Raw genomic sequence first — 20,257 nt, 5'->3', positions numbered from 1 at the left:
TGGCCCTATCCTGCTAAGACGCAGTTCATAAGAGCAACTGAGAACTGGGGTGAGAGAAATAAGTGTGGCAGCGACTGTTCTCTGCAGATTCCAGTTAAGTACGCTTTCTACTCCAGGATATTTGAGGAAAATAAGCTCACAGCTTTAAGAACAAGCTATATTTCACACTATAAAAAATGCTTACTGCTTTAATTCTCACTAGAATATGCATTTGAGACATTGTGCTGGAATAGAGAGAAGAGAGTTTCAATGAGAAACGTGCTTAGAGTCAAAGACTTGAAGGCATGTACTATCACCCTGAGAAAAAGAATAAAGTTGGAAGGATCACACTTGCTAATCTTAAACTCAAAAGTAAAATCAAAAATAAGTCTTTAAAAAGAAAAGAAAATTAGTTACTTTATTGGAAAGGCAGATGTACAGAGGGGAGAAAGAGAGGAACATCTTCCATCCGATGATTTACTCCAAGTGGCCGCAACGGCTGGTGCTGTGCCAATCCAAAGCCAGGAGCCAGGAAATTCTTTCCTGGACTCCCATGCGGTTGCAGGGTCCCAAAGCTTTGGGCCGTCCTCGACTGCTTTCCCAGGCCACAAGCAGGGAGCTGGATGGGAAGTGGAGCTGCTGGGATTAGAACTGGTGCCCATATGGGATCCTGGGGCGTTTAAGGCGAGGACCTTAACCGCCACGTTATCGTGCAGGGCCCAGAACTAATTTTCTTTAGAAAAAAAAGAATGCATGATCCAAAGATTGAGAAAGGCAAATAATATGTAAATATAAATACATATATATATGCCTTTCTCAACCTTTGGATCATGCATTCTTTTTTCTAAATTTATATATTTTCTAAATTCTACATATTTGTTTATATAAATGTATATAATATGTAAATATATATATTTATGCCAAGCCTGAAAGTCTGTCAAGTTATCAAATCTAACAGAACTGGTTGCCTGGAACACCTGAGGTTTGAGGGAGAATAGGGGCTTCAGGGTCATGAACCCACCTTACCTCAAGATGCAAGTTAGGCAAACGCTCTTTAGACTAAGCAACTCAAGAACTACATGGCATAGGGCCTATCTGAAGACACGGGACATCTACGTTCAGTCCCAGATGTTCACCTGCCCTTCTGTTCTTAGTGAGCCACAGGTTGGCCCTGGTACCAGTACTTCCAGCTGGGTTGATCACCTCCTCCCTTTGGCCTCAGACCCTCCTCCGTCTCGTCCGACATACCCCCCCAGCCCATTCCTTATTACCCTCTGCCTTCAAATACAACCTCTAACTACAAATATGATATGCCAATAAATTTAAAGACTTCAATGCAGCAAAAAATCCTGAAGAAAATATGAAGTGCAAACACTGGCAGAAGGAGAAAGCAAGCCTTGATATTTAATAACTTTTTAAAAAAAAAGCTACCAGCCCTTGGAAAAACTGTCATCTACCCCCTCCCTAATCAGCTCCAAGTGTACAAACTTTGTCGGTGACATTCTGTCAGGATTCCAAGAATACTGTTGCATCTTACAGAAACTGTTCCAGAAAACAGGAAAAGTGATCCAACTCCTTACTCCCTAATATTTAGACATTCGTTTATAGCGGCTTTACTCCAGTTTTTCAGTTTTGAGATAACATTTTTTTAACTTACATTACATTCAAAGGCTTAATGCTCCACTAAATAGTTTAATAAAAAGTTTTTAAAAAGTCAGTTCAGCAGACAGACAAGAGCCATAAACAATGTAATGTAACACATTATCATCTTTAAGAAAAATCAAATAGGACAAAGAAACCAAGGACTCGTTACGAACATAGGGAAGAAATCCCAAACAAGATATGAAGCAGCTAAACCTAACTGCAGAAGATGCTACATCTAGTAGTGTCAAAATCACACAGTCCAACCTCTCATTCCGCCTTAACTCACAGTAACAGACAAAAAAGCCAAGAATCATTTGATCTCGCCAGATACGCAAGAACAAAGCTCCAAAAGGCATGCTATCTGTAGATGATTTTTAAAAAGGAAAGCTTTATAGAAAACCGAGTAAAAGGTAAATCTAAGCTGTTAAGACTTTTAGCAAAAAAAAAAAAAATCTACAGTATATACTGTAATTGAGAAATGAGATGGAGTCACTTTAGGGATGGAAAAATAGTCTATTGCTTTATCCATTCTACAGTAGAACACAGAGGTCCTGGCCAAAGAGACAACCAAAGGAAAATTATTCAAAAAAAAGATTTGGAGGAAAAAGACCAAGTTGTTAGTATGTCTAATATAGGAATCGAGAATTCAAGCACAAGGTAAAAACCAAAATCCAACCAGTCTTGATATGCCAAAGGGAAAAAAAAAACATAGCAACAAGTCAATTAGAAAGTAAAACTGGAAACATACATGACAGCAAAAATATATAATGTAAAAAATTACTAAGAATACATAAAATAAAAATTTTCAAAGAATAGTAAATATATAAACAGATACTATGCCCATGAAGGACACAAGCATAGTTGTAAAACCATCAACTTAACTCCCAAATTACTGGATCATGTCAATTATTACCAGTGACACTTGCAACCAAAGGGATTGGAATGAACATCTCCTACCTAGAACAAAGTTGTCAGGGTCAGTCCAGAGGCTTCAGCACAGGACACGCCTTCCTCCGAGTGCCCTTGACCTCCCCTGTCTCCCAGACCCTCTGGCAGGGGGCCCATGTGGCCCTGTCCCTGGGAACACAAGCCACAGCCTGTCAACCAGGGCTACCACTGGCCACAGGCAGTACACCATGGTGCGGGTCACAGGCTCCGGCTTCCATGCGACTTGACAGGGCTAAGGTGGAACAGCCAGCGATTCTCCCCGAGGGAAAACCCTGCATCAGGAGACAGCTGGCAAAGGAGTATGTCTGGCGGCAGAGGCCACTGGGAGGCAGAAGGCTAACAGCTGTGGATGAGCTTGTCTGGATTCGTCTCATGGGATGGAGGTGCCGAGTTGTGTTTGTGAGGCAGTGGCCAGATGGGTAATAAATCACCTCACATCAGAACGTGAGCCTGCCAGAGGCTCTATGTGCTATGGAACCTGTGCAAAAACAGAAAATGTCAAAGGGAAACTTTAAAAGTTTAAGGTGGTGATGTCTCAGGAAACAACCAATGAATGAACAAATAATGCATTCAGAAACAAGCCTGTGTATACCGGAGTACATCAGAAACTGCTTCAGAAAAGTGGAACTAAACTTATTTGGTGAAAAAAAAAGCAAAATTTGAAATGCATGGAGTTTTCTTCACAGTACACATTTTTCATGCCCTTTGTGCGCATGAATTTCAAAATTACTTTGTACTCAAGTAAACTTACCCTTTAATTCCATTCTCTAAAATCTTGTATATTAGAAATGGCAATATAATAAAAACACAAATTAGTTATAAAATGGATAATTCATTAATACTGAACAAACTAACTCAATTCATAGATGCAAATACAAAGGAGCCCAATATTGGAGCATATTCTAAAACGACCTCAAAATGAATTAAAGAGCAATAATCATGTAACTGTGACATAGTTAAGAAATTTTGAAACAAGAGTCCATACTCACAGGGTTTGCTTGCATCAAGACGTAGTAATTAATGACAATACTGACATGAATGGCTAAGAGAAGACATTGTAACACATAATCAAGAAAGGAATAACACTTAGGCTTAAAAAGCCCTTCCAGAAATACCAACGAGACTGAAACAAGACACCAAAAAGAAGGTGAACAAAGACATGCATCATCACTATTAACTTCTTGGTGAGTGTCTTGGCCCTTTTGGGGTACTGTAAGTCAAACAGCTCCAACTGTGTTGGCTGAACAGAATGGACGCTCATGGTTAACAGGGAGGCCCACAAGTCCAAGACTGAGGCACCCACAGAAGTGTGTTTGGCAAGGGGAGCTGCTCCTCCTCAGTGGTGCCCTCTTGTTGCTTCCTACCGGGATGGGAGGAGTGAAAGCACTCGGGCATCTTTAACAAGGGCAGTGATTCCACCGCTGTGGGAGGGCTGCTTGGGCAGGCATGGGAAACCTGCAGCCAGGAAGTGGAAGCATCCAACCACAGGGTGCAGGGATGGAGTCTCCCCTCTCTCCCTGCAATCCAGGTTTCTGCTAAGGAGTACCACTTTCTTGTCTCCCTGCCCTTCACGTAGGGGAACCCCTTGGGAGTTCCTGGGTCCCAGCTTCCCCCAGCTTCGGCCTGGTTGTTGCAGATTTCTGGGGAATGTTCTAGTAGGAAGATATCTATCTCCCACTTTTTCCATCTTTCAAATAAACAGAAATAACTAAACTTTCTTAAAAATGTATCTACACTATAGTAACAAGAAACATAGGGAGATGTGAAGAAACAAAAGTTTCATCCTCTTTTATCAAATAACTTCTAACTATGACACAGAAGTTGGTAGAAATCACATCGAGAAAAATTACAAAACTGTATAAACATTAAAAGCCCCAGAAGATGTGACTGGAACTACAACCACTAATAAACTCAGAGGACGTAACTTTCTAAACTTCACTTGATCTTGATCTAAGCCAAAAGGTTGAAAAGTGACAACACTTCCTCAATTTACATAAAACTACAGAAACTTACAGAATGAGAGATACTGGAATTCAACATGAGACAAAAATAACTTCAATGTCCACGCTAATGGTAATGACAGAGTTGGGGTGGCGTGAATGCATGAGTCCCATCAAAGGCGATTCCAGCCCAGGAAAGCTTCCCCTGGAAACCCATACTCTGTTCTTTTGCTCAGTTTTCTTCTGCTTGTTGTTCATTAACCGTCCCTAAGGTTCTTTACATCCCCAGTCCCTTTCCTCCATTCTCCATCTGTTTCAAAACAATGGTCTACATCCCCTAACCCTCCCTCGTCTCCCTAGCACCATCCCCAACACCTGTCACAAGATGTTCCTGCTCTTGACTGAGTTCTGGTTAGCTCAGCAACTGACAGCCAGGGTGTGGGCACTCGGTACAAAACACAGATCCTACTCCTTGTAAGGCATGCAGGTCCTGGGCAAACGAAGGGAAATTCCTATTATGTTCTTTGGGTTTTATGGTTCTATCAGATGTCAATCCCCAGAAATGTGGCAGCACTCCTTAAAGATCAAGGGAGGGGAGTGTTTTGTTGTGTTAAGGTGTGTTTACACTTTAAACAGACATGTTAAATACAAAACACAGCATCTGAATGTCTATGAGAAGATTTCAACAGGACATCGAATCTCAGGAACTGGACAGACATGGTTAATGGCACAGAGGACATTTTGGCAACTGGATGAATCATGCCAATTCTTTCATGCCTAGGCATTCCCTTGGAGACATCTTTAACAGGCCACCACCTACAATCCTGCGCACCTAAGCTCTTGAGTGCTAGCAATGAGTCACAGATGGTGCTGTGACCACCACACCAATCTTCTCAAGGACTGTGGTTACATAATTTGAAAGCTTCTCTGTGTGGAGAATCTATTACTTCTCTTGAAACAACTCAGGAGAAATTTCATGTTTGAATAAGAATGTTCTGGATGATACTAGGCTTTCCATGTTCCTGGGGACAGTGTAATTTTCACTGCAGAATTTTTTGTTCTTTAAAGCAAATTTTCTTTTCCTTAGAAATCTTTGCCAAACGTGTCATTAAGAATTCCCAGTGGTTAAGGGGAATCATTTCAGCAGGACAATGGAACAAACAAGTACCCACTTACAAGTACCCACTTACAAGGAAGCCCCAAAACCAATCAAAGACAAGCACCCACTTACAAGGAAACCCCAAAACCAATCAAAGACAAGCACCCACTTACAAGGAAACTCCAAAACCAAAGACAGGCACCCACTTACAAGGAAACCCCAAAACCAATCAAAGACAGGCACCCACTTACAAGGAGACTCCAAAACCAATCAAAGACAAGTACCAAGTGTTTATGCATGCTAAGTATATCTCACACTTACACATGTTAATGATTTTAATTATTAACCCAGTCCTTGGCACTAATAACTCTTCACTGTTCATACACACAACCCGTTTTTCTGCTATGTGGGTACTAACACACATCTAGACATAGAATGGAGAAACGCATGCATAGGCAGTTAACATGAGTTTCTATCAGTATATCACTAACACTGACATGAACATTTGCATAGTCAGTAAAAGGTCTACAATGACATAACTCCTACTAACCCTTTCAAATATCTACCAATGATTCCTAGAAATAAAGGCTGAGGGGAATTAGCATTTACAATAATTAGTACTTCTAATAAAGCAGCAAACCGTCAAATCTATACATATCTGGTGTGCATGTAATTGTTCTGATTAATTTCTCAAAGGTTTTAGAAAGGGTTTAGAAGTGTATGTGCTTATATTTAGAACTGTATGTGATTATGTTCAACTATATTATCCAATACAAAGCTGCTCATATAATAATTGGCAGTGATGTCATATATATGTACCTACTTCAAAGTCCCTAGGAAAAATGAAATTAAATGAAAACACATTTTAATCCAAAAAACCCAAAAGTTTCAACTCAGGCATAGCTTTTTAAAAGTGCTCCATTTTCTCTATCCCATCAGTCGAGAGACATCCGGGTTGATTCAACACCTTAGCTATTGTGGTTTCGCTGCTATAAACCAAGCTTACAGGTAAGTCTTCCATACGCTTACTTCATTTCCTTTGGGTAAATTCCCAGGAACAGAATGACTGGATCATAGAATAGATCCACTTTTAGATCTCTGAGAAATCTCCAAATTGTCCTCTATAATGGTTGTACAAGTTCACATTCCCACCACATCCTCACCAGTATGTTAGTTTTTGATTTGGGGATGACAACCAATTCTAACCAGGGTGAGGTAAGACCTCTCTCTGCGGCTTTTATTCACATTTCCCTGAGTGTCTAGTGGTCTCGAGCTTCTTCGAGTGTCTGTTGCCTTTGAAAAATGCCTGTTCACATCTTTCAGCCCCTTTCTGGACTGGATTATTAAGTTTCTTTACCTCCTTTTATATATAATGGCTATTAATCCTTTATCAGATGATAGTTTGCAAATAAGTTCTCCCATTCTACTGGTTTCTTTTGCTGTACAGAAACTTCTTAGCTTGGTACAATCCCATTCATCTCTTTTGCCTTTATTGCCTGTGCTCCTGGGGTCTGATTCAAGAAGTCTTTACCTATTCCATTGCCTCACAGTGTTTCCCCTGTGTTTTCCTCTGCTTATCTGATGATTGGCTTCAGGTTTGGATTCAGATCCCTGATCCATTGTGAGTTGATTTGTGTGTGAGGTCTAAATTAGAAAATTTAATACTTTTAAAAGTTTATAATTTTATACTTCTGCATACAGCAATCCAATTTTCCCAACTCTGTTGAAGAGCACATCCTTTCTCCAGAGTGATTCTGACTTGTCAAAGATTAGTTTATTGCAGAGAGAGAGGCATGGAAGTTGATTTAGCCAGAGCCATAAGACAAGAAAAAGAAATCAAAGGGATACAAATAGGAAAGCAGGAAGTCAAATTATCCCAGTTTGCAGATGGTCTGATCCTTTACATAGTGAAACCAAAAGACTCTGCTAAGAGATTACTGTAATTCATAACACAGTTGCCAGATATAAAATCAACATTCAAAAACCAATAGCCTTTCTATAAACAATGGTACAACTGAAAAAACCATGTAATATCAGTTTTCATAATAGCTATAAATAGATATATCTATACACACACACACATATACCTCAGGATAAATCCATTCAAAGATGTAAAAGCTCTCTACAATGAAAATTGCAAGATGTTGAGGAAAGAAATAGAAGATAGAGGAAAATAAGATGAAAAATCTTCCATGTTTATGAATTGCTAGAACTAGCATCATCAAGATGTGCATACTATGAAGCAATTCAGAGAGTCAATGTGGTCTGAATCAAAATACTAAAGATATTCGTCTAAGAAAGAAATAACCCTAAAACTCATATGGAATCATAAGACCCCAAGGAACTAATACAATCATAATAAATAAGATAGCTGGGAGCATCACACAACACCTGACCTCAAGACATAACACAGAGCACTTGTACTCCAAACAGCTAGGTACTGGCACAAGAATAGACATGTCAACCAGTAGGACAGACTAGGCAACCCAAAAATCAATCCATAGATAAAACTAACAAATTCTTAAACTCAGAAATGTGGCTAATGGTGGTCTAGTTCAGCAAGCTTTTGTCTATAAAATATGAGGATTCAAAACTCAAAGACAGTTTGAATGGCATAATTTATGTATGATTAATGACTAAATACTAAAGGTAAGTTTTTGAGCTTCAAATCATTTGAACAAGATGCCAACTTCTGCAGACTGTTCTAATCATTAAGTGGGTTTCTATTCTGCATAACTGATCTCACTTTGAAATAGTACCTAGTGGAGTTAGCTACGGAACGAACACATGCGCCATCCCAGCAAACGCATGTATGAGCTTAACTACCCTCTATACAGATCCATCCTCACTATGTCCCTCGTATGAATGACAATATTCACAATACCATTACCTCACCCTCTAAGATCATCGATTTCAAACTTGTTACCGATTTTGTAGTGTCAGACAAGAATCTAATCATTTTCTCTAAGTTCTATGTCACTGGGAAGACTCAATACCTAACATCCAAGTACCGACTCCTCACAAAAATGGCAGTAAGATTATAGAAGGCAAAGTGTTTCTACAACATACACGCAGATGCGAAGATAATCCAATAGCCTGCATTAATTGAAACATCAATTATTAAAAAAAAAAGTACTTACCTTTAGCTCAAATTCTAGTTAGCAAGTGTCTCAGTGGGAAGAAGACTGCCAACATTGAACAGACCTGCCTGCAAGTTAGGCCCTTCGGCCAACACCAGGGCTTCAATGAGAAAGCAGGCTTGCTGTGCCTAGGCCGTTTACAGAAATACCAGAATTTCAACTGCACACCTGCTGGCCTTCTGAGCACCCAAAAGCTTTATCTGTGATAGTCACAGACTGGTTGTGTGTGTCCAATCCGAACAGATACCTTGGGCACCAGGACCCTTACAGTATTCTCTAGGCAGAAACACTGCAGGCATGTGCAGTAATTTCACTGCTGGAGGATGATGTGCTTTTCCAAGGCACTTCAGGGAAGGAGGAGCACATGAAAAGGGCTGTAGCAAGGGGCCGGTGTCATGGTGCAGTGGGGTTGTGCCATCGCCAGCAACACCAGCGTCCCATATCATCTATTTCCCTTCCAGTTCCCTGCTAACATGCCTGAGAAAGCAACAGAGGATGGCCCATGTACTTGGTCCCCTACCATCTATGTGGGAACAAGATGGAATTCCAGGCTCCTGACCTCAGTCTGATCCAACCTCAATTGCTGTGGCCATTATTTGGGGAATGAGCCAGCAGAAAGGAAGGCAGATAATTTCAGTCTCTCCTCCCTCTCCTTCTCCTCCTCTCTGCTTTTAGATAAACGGGATGAACTTCCGACTTTACTGCAATAATCAATTTACTGTGCTCTCCAAGTTCTCCAAGTGGAGCGCTCGGAGAACCCCGAGATCTGACTGAAGAAGGGCTTTCCTTAGCAGCCACCGCGCTTACCTGCTGGTAGGCTTTGTAGATCACATCAAACAGAAACGCCTGCGGCATCTCACTCGCTCGGTGTGCGGCGCGCTCCAGCGAATGGTCCAGGCACCCATCCGCAGAGGCACGGATGATGGTGGAGACCAGAGGTCGCATGGCTCCTGCTGCCTGAAGAACAGGAAAGAGGCAAATGGCATCATTATCTCATCCCTCAGAGCAGGTCAGAGTGAAACTCGAAATTCCACATGTTCCCAAAACAGAGTTTTGGACTTGTGTGTGTACACCTTACAAATCAAATCAGTATTCCAGGTTAAAAAAAAAAATTGATGTCACAGTATTACCATTCCACACACTAAGAGGAAGAAATTGCTATTATTTTTTTCATTGTAGCTTCAAATCCTTTCTATCACAGACCTGCAGGATCCAATAGAAAAAAAAAGGACACCAAGATACAGTTGGGGGGAGGGATGATGAGAAAGCCAGATGTGAAATAATTAAGATTTCAAATTAAGATTTACTCAGTACTGTGCCTTCCAGATTATTCACTCAGGTAATTATAGAATTAAATAATCTCCCCAAAACTCCAAAAATGAGATTCCCAAACAAGTTACATCCTGCTTGAATTCCTGTTTTTTTAAAAAAAAAAGTTATTTTCAAACAAAATATCCATTGATTTCAACCACTGTGAAGAAACTACTGGATAACTGATGAACATCCCTAACCATAATAAAAAGATGCTCCTGTTTGCTGCTGTTTCCCATGGTCTTCCATACATTCCCACGACAATGCAGCCTTGAAGGTCACCACAAAAGGTGAGGTCACCTTAAAAGATGGTTCTATGGTAGGCAGCTAACCAACTTTGTCTTGCTAAGTCTAACCAGTCCTTTCCCCACACAATGGAGACACAGATTTTTCAGCCTGTAGAAATAACAAATAGAACAAGTGTGGTCTTGAGGGGACCAACATCTATCAGAGCTAGAGAGACAACCCACAATCGGGTTTACAAAAGCCGACGGATTGGCTGGGAATCAAAGAGTGATGTACCAGCCAAGGAGACGGTTGACAAGTTGTGTCACCACTTCCAGTGCCTCGAGTGCAAACTGGGAGCCTAGACATGAAAGCCGAAAGGAGGAGCCAGCCGGGGGTGGTCCGGGAGGAGGGGTGTCCACACGCAAGCAGGATCCCTGGACGGCAGCAGACCAGCACGTCTGCCTTCTCTCAGCAGGGCTTACAAGGAGAGAAAGGCCAGTGCACACATGTGCACTGCTTCTCCTGTTTTCATTTTTCATTTCATTGAAATGGTAAAGATAGTGATAGAAACAGACAGAACTCCCATGCACTGCTTCGCTCCCCGTATGCTTGCAACAGCTGGGATCAGGTTAGGCCCAAACCACGAGTCCAGCACTCAATCCAGGTCTGTCAGACAGGTGGCAGGGACAAAGCGACTTGAGCCATCAGTGCTTTACATCAGGGTCTTTGCTTCAGGACGCTAACACTTGAGAAGGGATGTAGGCTATCCAAGTGCACGGAATACTGCTTTTTAAGAAAAATGTTAAATCTCCATGGAAACCTCTTTTAGGTTCTACTGGGACTGTCTGCCATATGTTGAAGGGGAAAAAAAATATTTAAAAAGCAACATGAAAAATATCCAAGACAACTATAAGAAGAACTCCAGAGACTCCCCAGCAAAACAACTTGGAAAACATTTTGGAAACAACTATTTGAAGTCTCTGAATATTACCCCCAGGGCATTTAGCAAGTGAAGAAATATTTATTCAAGAAAATCTGCTAAACCTTGGGAAGAGCAGGAAGTGTCTGCGGTCCTTGAGTCATGCTCTGTTTCTCCTTTCATCTCTCCCCCAGCTCAGTGACTGAGCCCTACCCAGGGCGGGTGTGGGCACCAGGAGGAGGTTCCTCTCCCCCACACTCCAGGAGACAGGGGCCAAGTGCCAGGCTATCATATCTGTCTCGACACCACAACACAGAGGCTCAAATGCAGGTGAGAGTGATCTTGAAGCCAAGGCTCCCTCTTCCAAATAGCTTTCACTATAGCAGCGCATGTCCTCAGGGCAGAACCAGAAGTACATGACCTTTGATTTGCCTTTAAGAGCAAGGGTCTCCATGCCACAAGACAAATGACAAAAGGAAGAGCATGGCCTTGAGGTAGTCCCTGCCAGCCCCAACCAAGAGCATCAGCAGTGCTCCACAAACGCCCACAGCTCTAAAGCAGGGGTGCCGGGAAAGACTCAGTGCATGTGAAACCAGGCAGGACAAAGTTCAAGCCCAAGTGTGTCCCCTCCCCCCACTGAGAAAGAAAGAGGAGAGAATGTAAACAATTAGCAGGAATCTGTTGGAGCCAAGTGCAGTGTCTCCAAAGGCTAATCCTCCACCTACAGCACCAGCATCCCATATGAGCACAGGTCCTAGTCCTGGCTTGTTCCACTTCCCATCCAGCTCCCTGTTTATGGCCTGGGAAAGCAGTAGAGAATGGCTCAAATCCCGGGACCACTGCATCTACACGGAAGATCTGGAAGAGGCTCCTGGCTTTGGATCAGCTCCACTCCAGCCATTGCGGCCACCTGGGGAGTGAACCAGCAGATGCAAAATCCTCTGTTTCTTCCTCTGTAACTCTGCCTTTCAAATAAAAATAACTCTTTGAAATGAAATAAAGTTGAACAAGTAGCGGGCAATGAGGGCAAGTTAACAACCAGGTGTCGTAGCAGCAGAGGCCTAGGCTATACCAGAGACATGAGGGAATGAGACCGAGAGCCCTGCTAAGGCTAAGGCCATCCTAGCTGGCTCTCCACACTCTGCAAATGACATCACAATCTTGACTGGGCAGGGGAAAAAGCACTCCACAAAAAGAGACCAGCTAGTCACAGACAATTAAATGAGCAACCACAATAACCAATCCTGCAAAGGTAGGAGAAAAAACAAGAGTATCCAGAACTTGACAAAATATACTACCGAAACAAGCAATTTTCAGAGATTTAGAAAAAAATTTTTTTTGCAGACAACCAAAAGATGTCTATGCATGGGGAGGGAGTTTTTCATATTACCCATATTAAGAAGGTAGTTGTTTAAAACAAATTCTAGAGTTGAAAAGGCATATAACTAAAATGAACAACTTGCTAAAGGAACTCAGTAATAGGATGGAACAGAAGAAATACTAACAAACTGAAAGTGAGATCGATAGCAACATTACAAGCCAAGACAGAGAGAAATGGGCAGGGGGAGAGGGAACAAATACAGTATAAGACAATTTTGCATCAGTGATACCCAAAGGAAAGCAGCAGGGAAAAAAAAAAATCACAAGACAGATTATGACTGAAAACTTTGCAAAGTTATGGAAAAAAAATATTAGCCCACCAACTCAAACTCAGAAAATTCTAAAGAGAATAAACACAACAAAATCCACACCCAGACACATTAGAAGTTGTGGAAGCCAAAGACAAACGAAGTAATCTTCAAAGTATTAGCAAGGGAACTCTGGTAAGATGAGCCCAGGACAGCTCCTCGAAGTACTGAAATCTAGGACGCAGTAAGTGCACAGTCACTGCTAGATTTTTTAAAGATCCAAAGATTTTATATCCAGAAAAAAAAAAATTGGAAAGTTAATATTTTTAAAATAAACCCACATTAAAATTTTTTTAAAAATTTCAGACAAAACAGAATTCTTCAACAGCAAATTTAATAAACGTTCCTCAATCTGATAGAAATTGACCTGAGATGGACCATTCTGCTCTACATGAAAAAAAAGTATGCCAGAAGGTAATAACCAAATGTAAAAATGCCATATAAATGTGTATTTCTCGTTATATTAGCTGTTTTCAAAATATTTTGCCAAAATGGCTTTAAACAGGCATATTGTTAATTAATAAAGAGACAACAGGCTTGACATCAAAGTCTCCATGTCCAGCTCTACTCCATGACACTGTAACCCGGCTGAGAACACCATATCCTGCTTGGTGAGAATGCTCGACCCCTGAAGCGACGTTCAGGCATGACTAGGACAAAGATGTGTTTCACCTGCTACAACACAGGCAGTTCTGCGTCGGCTCGGTACTTTGACTCAGTCCCCGGGGCCTCTTCCAGCTTGTGGGTTTTGCCTCTATGGACCCTGCTACTTTGAACTTCAGCGTGCAGAGGTTTTTGTGCCTGAGCCCACTCTCCACAGCCAGCAGTGAAGGACTTCCATATCTGACCAGCGCAAGTCACTCCTCTGGATGGGCTCACATGGGTACAACATACTGAAAAGGCAACACTTAACAAAAACACTCCCAAAACGGGCAGAAAGGAATCGAACTCCAACTACAAGCTGGTGTTCATAAGGAACCAGAATTCAGAAAGAGACAGATAGGTTGCAAAGAGACATAACATACAAATATGAACTATAATGTAACTTCAAATTGCTACACAAAAATTCATGTTAGAAATATAAATGTAGTAGAGCTCAATTAGGATCACTTCACAATGAAAATGATTCTCAACTTCCTGATTGCTTAAACATATCCCACTAACAACAATCCCCAAAATGTATCAAGCCAAACTGACTGAATGAATGGGGAAACAATAAGAAATGAATCAACATCTCACTTTCCATAAATAGAACAACCAGGCCAATTACCATATAAACAAAAGATTTAGGACCCAGCACAATGTGGGTCCGTGACTAGGTACTCACCCTGCAAGCTCCAGGATCCCATGTGGATGCCAGTTTGTGTCCTAGCTACTCCAATTCCCATCCAGCTTTCCACTTGTGGCCTGGGAAAGCAGTAGAGGATGGCCCAAAGCTTTGGGACCCTCCATCCGTGTGGGAGACCCAGAAGAAGCTCGTGGCTCCTAGCTCCTGGCTTCATATCATCTCAGCTCCAGCCACTGTGGCCACTTGAGGAGTGACCAGCAGACAGAAGATCTTTGTCTCATCCATTTTCATTGAAAAGGCAGATTCACAGAGAGAAGAAGAAAATCTGTTTTTCCAATGAAAACATCCTCTAGGACAGGTTATATGCCAAGACAAAAACAGATTCAATACATTTTAAAGAGCTAAAATCTTACTAAACAATTTCCCTTGATTCTAATGAGAATGTAACTACAGCAGAAAGACAGGTGGGAATTTCACATACACGGAAATTGAATAAGACTAAAAAAACAATGAGTAAAGCAATAACAGGGAATTTGAATATACATCAAGATGAATAGCAATACAGCATTACAAGTAACGCATGGGACACAGCAAAAGCAATCCTCAGAGGAAAAGTTACAATCATAAACAAAGAACATTCTCACTTTAAAATATAAGGAATAAATAAAAGATAGCTGCTTGAGAAGGTAAAGCGTAATGATAATTAGAGTAACAAAAAACAGACTCAATATATTTGGAATGAAAGTAGATATTTCGCATTTTTTAAACCATGAATAACTATACTTCAACAACTGAAAAGAGAAAATCAATGAAATGGACAAATTCCTAGAAAGATACCAACTTTCCAAACCGACTCAAGAGTAGAAAGTCTAACCCATCAGAAAAAAGCAAACCAAACTCAGAACTTCTAAAACTTCCCACAAAGAAAAGCCAGATGGCTTTACTGGCTAATTATATCTAAAATTTACAGACTTTTCCCAAGAAATAAAATACAGAACATTTATTGACTCATTCTGAGTTTTACCATAACACCAAAACAAAATAAAGATTTCAATAAGGCGAGAAAGATTTCAATAAGGTGAGAAAAATACAGGTCCAGTGATCCTATGAAAAGACACAAGTCCTCCGCAAGGGCAGATGGTCTCCAACTAACAATAGATCTACTTACAAGTTTTTAACTTGAAGACAGTGGGAAAGTGGCACATCTTCAGTAGAAACTGCTTCAAGATGTGATTATTGATCTTTCCCAGGCCACCGAGAGATTGTTTAGACAAGACACCCGCTCCTGATGTCAGCCAGTGCAGGCACAGAACAAGAGGGTAAGCAGCTGGCACCCAGAGCCTGCCCCATTGCTGACCTATGATGGCCAGTAGGTTAGACATATTAAAGGTATTTCCAAGTAGAATATTTTCAACTTACAATGGGTTTAAGACATAACCTTATCATTAGGGAGCATCATATTTACAAACCTAATTTACACAGCAATACTGTATGGGAGTTATCCAAAGGCACACTGGATTGGTTCTATTCTCATACACACACACACTAATGTAATATATCACATTACTACAAAAAAAAAAGAGTATGCTTCAATAGATGCAGAAACTTGTTTGATAAAAACCAACACCAATTCACCAAAAAAACGCAGATAGTGAATGATACTTAGGGAAAAACATGTAATATAAAAAAGGAAATAAAACTGTCCCTGTGTACAGACAGCATGATCTTGAATAGGTAAGAAAATCCTTACGAATTCACCCAAGAACTAATAATATGCACATTTAGCAGATACAAAGAAAAAGCTCAATATGCAAAAACCCAATGTATTTCTCCATACTAGCAAGTAAGAACTCCAACATGAAATTAAGGGGAAAAAATTCACAACAGCATCAAAGAGCTTCAAGCCCTGTGCTCTGAAAACGATGGGTTTTCCAGTTCTGAGGGACACATCTCCACTCACGTTGGTGTTACTCATTCCCACTCAAGTGCTGACAGTTTCCTGCACCAATCATCCTCCCCTGCCCGCCCCTCCATTTTCACCCCCACACAGAACTATCCCCACCAGCATGCAGTGAGGTCCCGACGTCTCGCCACCAAATCTGTCCCCTTTGACCACTCACTCTAGCTAACAGCTAATGTCTTCACTCAAGTAAAAAGATAGATTCTTTGAATTACCTGTCCTACAGTACAGCTCCAATTCCCTGCTCCAATTCCCTGCTCCTCTCACATTCTCCAAAATCCGCTTCAATTTAGATTTTATCTAAACAAGAACACAGTTGGCAAGGCTATGGTTGACCCCATATTGCCAAATCCAAGCAACAGTTCTTACTGTCTTGAAAGTTCACTTGGCCTTCAGAAACCATTTTCCGTTACCCCTCTCATTTCCTTCCCGCAATAAATTCTAGACCCTCATTTTCACAAATTATTAAAAGATGTTCCAGAACTTCAGCCTCAGACAACTTCTGTCTGTACTCATTGCATAGATGAGCTCAAAAAAAAAAAAAAATCACATGACTTAGCATGTGGTTCCTCAAACCTAGATCTACTTAGCCCCTCACTTTCTCTTGAACTCTTACTCACATACATAAATGTCCATTGAATCTTTCTACTCAGTGCAAAATACACAGCTCAGCTACAGCTTAATGAAATCAAAAGGTTTGGCTTTCCTCACTCCCCACACCCCAAACCTGCTGTGACACACTTCACCTGCACATAGCAACTCTACTCTCCCAGCTCTTTCGACCCAAACCAGGAATGCTATCTTGGAAGTCTCTCCCACCCTCATATTCCATAGCTAATCCATCCTTAAGCCCTGTCAACTTTGAAATATCCCAAATCATCCCATTTATCATCATCTTCACTGTCACAGTCTGGGTGCAAGCCACTCGCTCGCTCAGGCTAACCCTCCTAGGTGGTCTACCCTTCACTCTTGTTCTTTGTAAAGCAATAGAAAAAGCACTGTTCAAGGTAGTATGGCTGTCCTCAGCCTAAAACCTTCCAATCACCTTCCAGAGGACCAGTCAACATCCCTGCAATTAGAGCAAGTCCAAGTGCTGAAAAATCAGTTGGCAACAGTTCAAGGACTAAAGAGGCACGTGTGCCTTAGTGGCTCAGTACCCGACAGCAGGGTCCGAGTATTTCCTTCCCTGCATAGTGCTCTATGGGACACTACAGCCCTGGATTGTTCACTCTGCAACCACCGTCTCCACATCACCAAGATGTGAGCCTGACATGAAGCTCTTGCTCCAGTAAACAAGTGCAGAACTTGTAAATCTGAGTTGCCATGAGACAGACCACACAGAGGCATCATCCAGTGTCACCTAGTTGTATTTGTATGTCCTAAGGGTACTTTCCAGTGAAGCAGTTTCTGAAGACTGTCAGCCGAGTCCAGAACAAGTCACATGCTGTTGATGAGAGCGTTTGGACAGAAGCAGCCTGGCTCTGTAACACATAAGCAATGACAAGCTTCATGTGTGCCATTTTGTAACCATGTCACCTGACATGTTCACCTGAGCTGCTTATTGTTTACATTAGAAGTTTCAACCATGTGTTTTATTGTAGGTCCCGTTCAGCTGGAATGTTTTCATATTTTGAGAAAGGAATATCCGTATACAGCAGTTCTAACTGTATTATCTCAGTATTGATCACATCCTCTAGAAGAACAAGTGCATGACGGCCATTTCCCAAACAGAAGAGCTGATCAAATATGTGAAGCTCCTCAGAAGCTCACAGTGTATATCATTCATGTGGAGACAGTCCATCTCAGCAGTGTAGCCAGGCAGCAGCAGTCCTGGGTTCTTCCCTGCAGTGGTCTAGCTCATCCAGCTTTTCAGTGGAGTGTTTAGGTTTTCCGATGCACAGCATCACGTCGTCTGCAAACAGGGATAATTTGACTTCCGTATTTCCAATTCGATGCCCCTGATTTCTCTCTCCTCTCTAACTGCTCCTGCTAACACTTCGAATACTATGCTGAGTAAGTGTGGCAAAACATAACCTCTTTCTCTTGTTCAGACCTGAGGGAAAATGCTTATACATTTCCACCATTCAGTGTGATACTGGCTGGTGACCTACAACATAAAACAGTAACATTCAGGAATATTTCATCAATACATAATCTGTAGCGGGGATTTACCGTGAAGGGTTAGGAATCTCAGATGCTCTCTGCATCCGAGATGACCATATAGCTTTTGTTCTTCATTCCATTGATGTCATTTATGACATTCACCGACTGTAACTGTAGGACCACCATCGCGTTTCATGGATAATTCCTACTTCATTGTGACTGTATACTTTCTGATGTGGTTTTAGACTCCATTTGCTGTTGTAGTAAGAATCTTTGCATCTATGTTCATGAAGGATAAAAATCTGTAGTTTTCTTTCCATATTGTCTTTGCTTGGATTTGGTATCAAATGCTGGCCTTGAGAAACCGGCAGAGTTCCATCGTATTCAACATTTTGGGACAGCTCAAATAGCACTTGGAGATACTTCCGCTTTTAATGTTTTGCAGAGTTCAGTAGTAAAGCCAACAGGTGCCAAACTTTTCCTTGAATGAACACTGTTGATTACTGCTTCAATCTCATTGCTTGTTATGGGTATGTTTAACTTAGCTATATCATCTGTGTTTTACTCTCGGTAAGTTACATAAAATCCAGGGATTTATTCACTTCTTTGAGATTTCCCAGTTTATTAGCATTTAGTTCTTCATAGCAATTTCTTGTGATCCTTTTTATTTCAATAGTGGTGTCAGTTATGCATCCATTTCACCTCTAATTTTTATTTATTTGAATTTCTTTGTTAGTCTGGTTAGAGATCTTTTTATCTGTCTTCTTTTAAAAGGCAGCTTTTTATTGATATTTTGTATTCCTTTTAATTTTGTTTATTTCTGCTCTGATCCTTGGTATTTCTTGCCTCCTGCTGATCTGAGGTTCGGTAGATTCTTGTTTTTCTAAGTCATCATTAAATCTTTGAGACATTACTCTTACTTTAATGTTAGCACAAGGCTATGAACTCTCCATTTCTTTTGTTGTACTCCACAGGTTTTGATATGTTTTCAATTTCATATATTTCAAGAAATGTTTTTACTTTAATTTCTTCAATTACCCCTTCAGAAAAAAGTAATATGAAAATATCAGCCACTTGCAAAACAACCAATGCAACCGAGAAACAGGCATAGGATTTCAACAGTTCTCAAAAGAAATGCAAATGGCCAACAAATAAAGGAAAACGGGCTCTACATCACAAGCCATCAGAGAAATGCAAAGCCAAGCCACAATGAGATATCACCTTACCCCTGCAAGAATGGCTAAACACCAAGACAGTTAGAGATTCTAGTAAGAATGTGGACAGATGAATGCTGTAGAAGCACTTAAGTTGTTGCGAATGTAAATTAGTACAGCCACTGTAGAGAAAAAAATTGAGATTTCTTCAAAAATTAGAAATAGGAGCTGACACCAAAGCATAGTAAATACTGGTGAATAGTTGCATGACCTAAGTGTATGAAAAAGTATCTTAAATTTAAAAAGCAAAGACCCAATGTGGTAGCCTAGTGGCTAAAGTCCTTGCCTTGCAAGTGCCAGGGATCCCATACGGGAGCCAGTTCTTGTCCAGGCTGTCCCACTTCCCATCCAGCTCCCTGCTTGTGGCCTGGGAAAGCAGTCAAGGGTTCCCCAAAGCCTTGGGAGCCTGCACCTGCATGGGAGACCTGGAGGAGGCTCCTAGCTCTTAGCTTTGGATCGGCTAAGCTCTGGCCATTACAACCACTTGGAAAATGAACCAGATTTTTTTCTTTCCTTTCTGTAAATCTTACTTTCCAATTAAAAGAAAAATCTTTAAAATTTAAAAAGCACTACAAATAAGAAAAATTGTAATTTGGGTTGTATCAGAATGAATTCTCATTTATCACAAAATACCATTGTATACATTTTTATCTGAGGGAAAATATTTATAAAACATAGGATACAACTAGCCAACTACTAGTACACAGCATCTATTTAGAAAAAAACTCCTATAAGTCAGTATTTTACAAACAGGAGAAAAAATTTCTGTGGTCATTATTTTCAAGCTTTTATTTAT

The 20,257-nt window shown here is 40.9% G+C and overlaps 1 protein-coding gene across 1 annotated transcript in view; it reads right to left on the bottom strand.

The window, feature by feature from the left end:
- Positions 1-20,257, bottom strand: part of CRPPA (CDP-L-ribitol pyrophosphorylase A) — a 253,771-nt gene that overhangs the window by 215,403 nt on the left and 18,111 nt on the right. The window contains exon 3 of the mRNA XM_004582471.2: positions 9,558-9,707. Coding sequence (XP_004582528.1) covers positions 9,558-9,707 — 150 coding nt within the window. The remainder of the gene's footprint in view (positions 1-9,557; positions 9,708-20,257) is intronic.

The sequence above is a fragment of the Ochotona princeps genome, chromosome 20 (genome assembly GCF_030435755.1).
Source record: "Ochotona princeps isolate mOchPri1 chromosome 20, mOchPri1.hap1, whole genome shotgun sequence".
NCBI classification, from domain to species: Eukaryota; Metazoa; Chordata; class Mammalia; order Lagomorpha; family Ochotonidae; genus Ochotona; species Ochotona princeps.
Note: the sequence above shows the minus strand (reverse complement) of the source record. Positions and strands in the feature narration are given on the sequence as shown.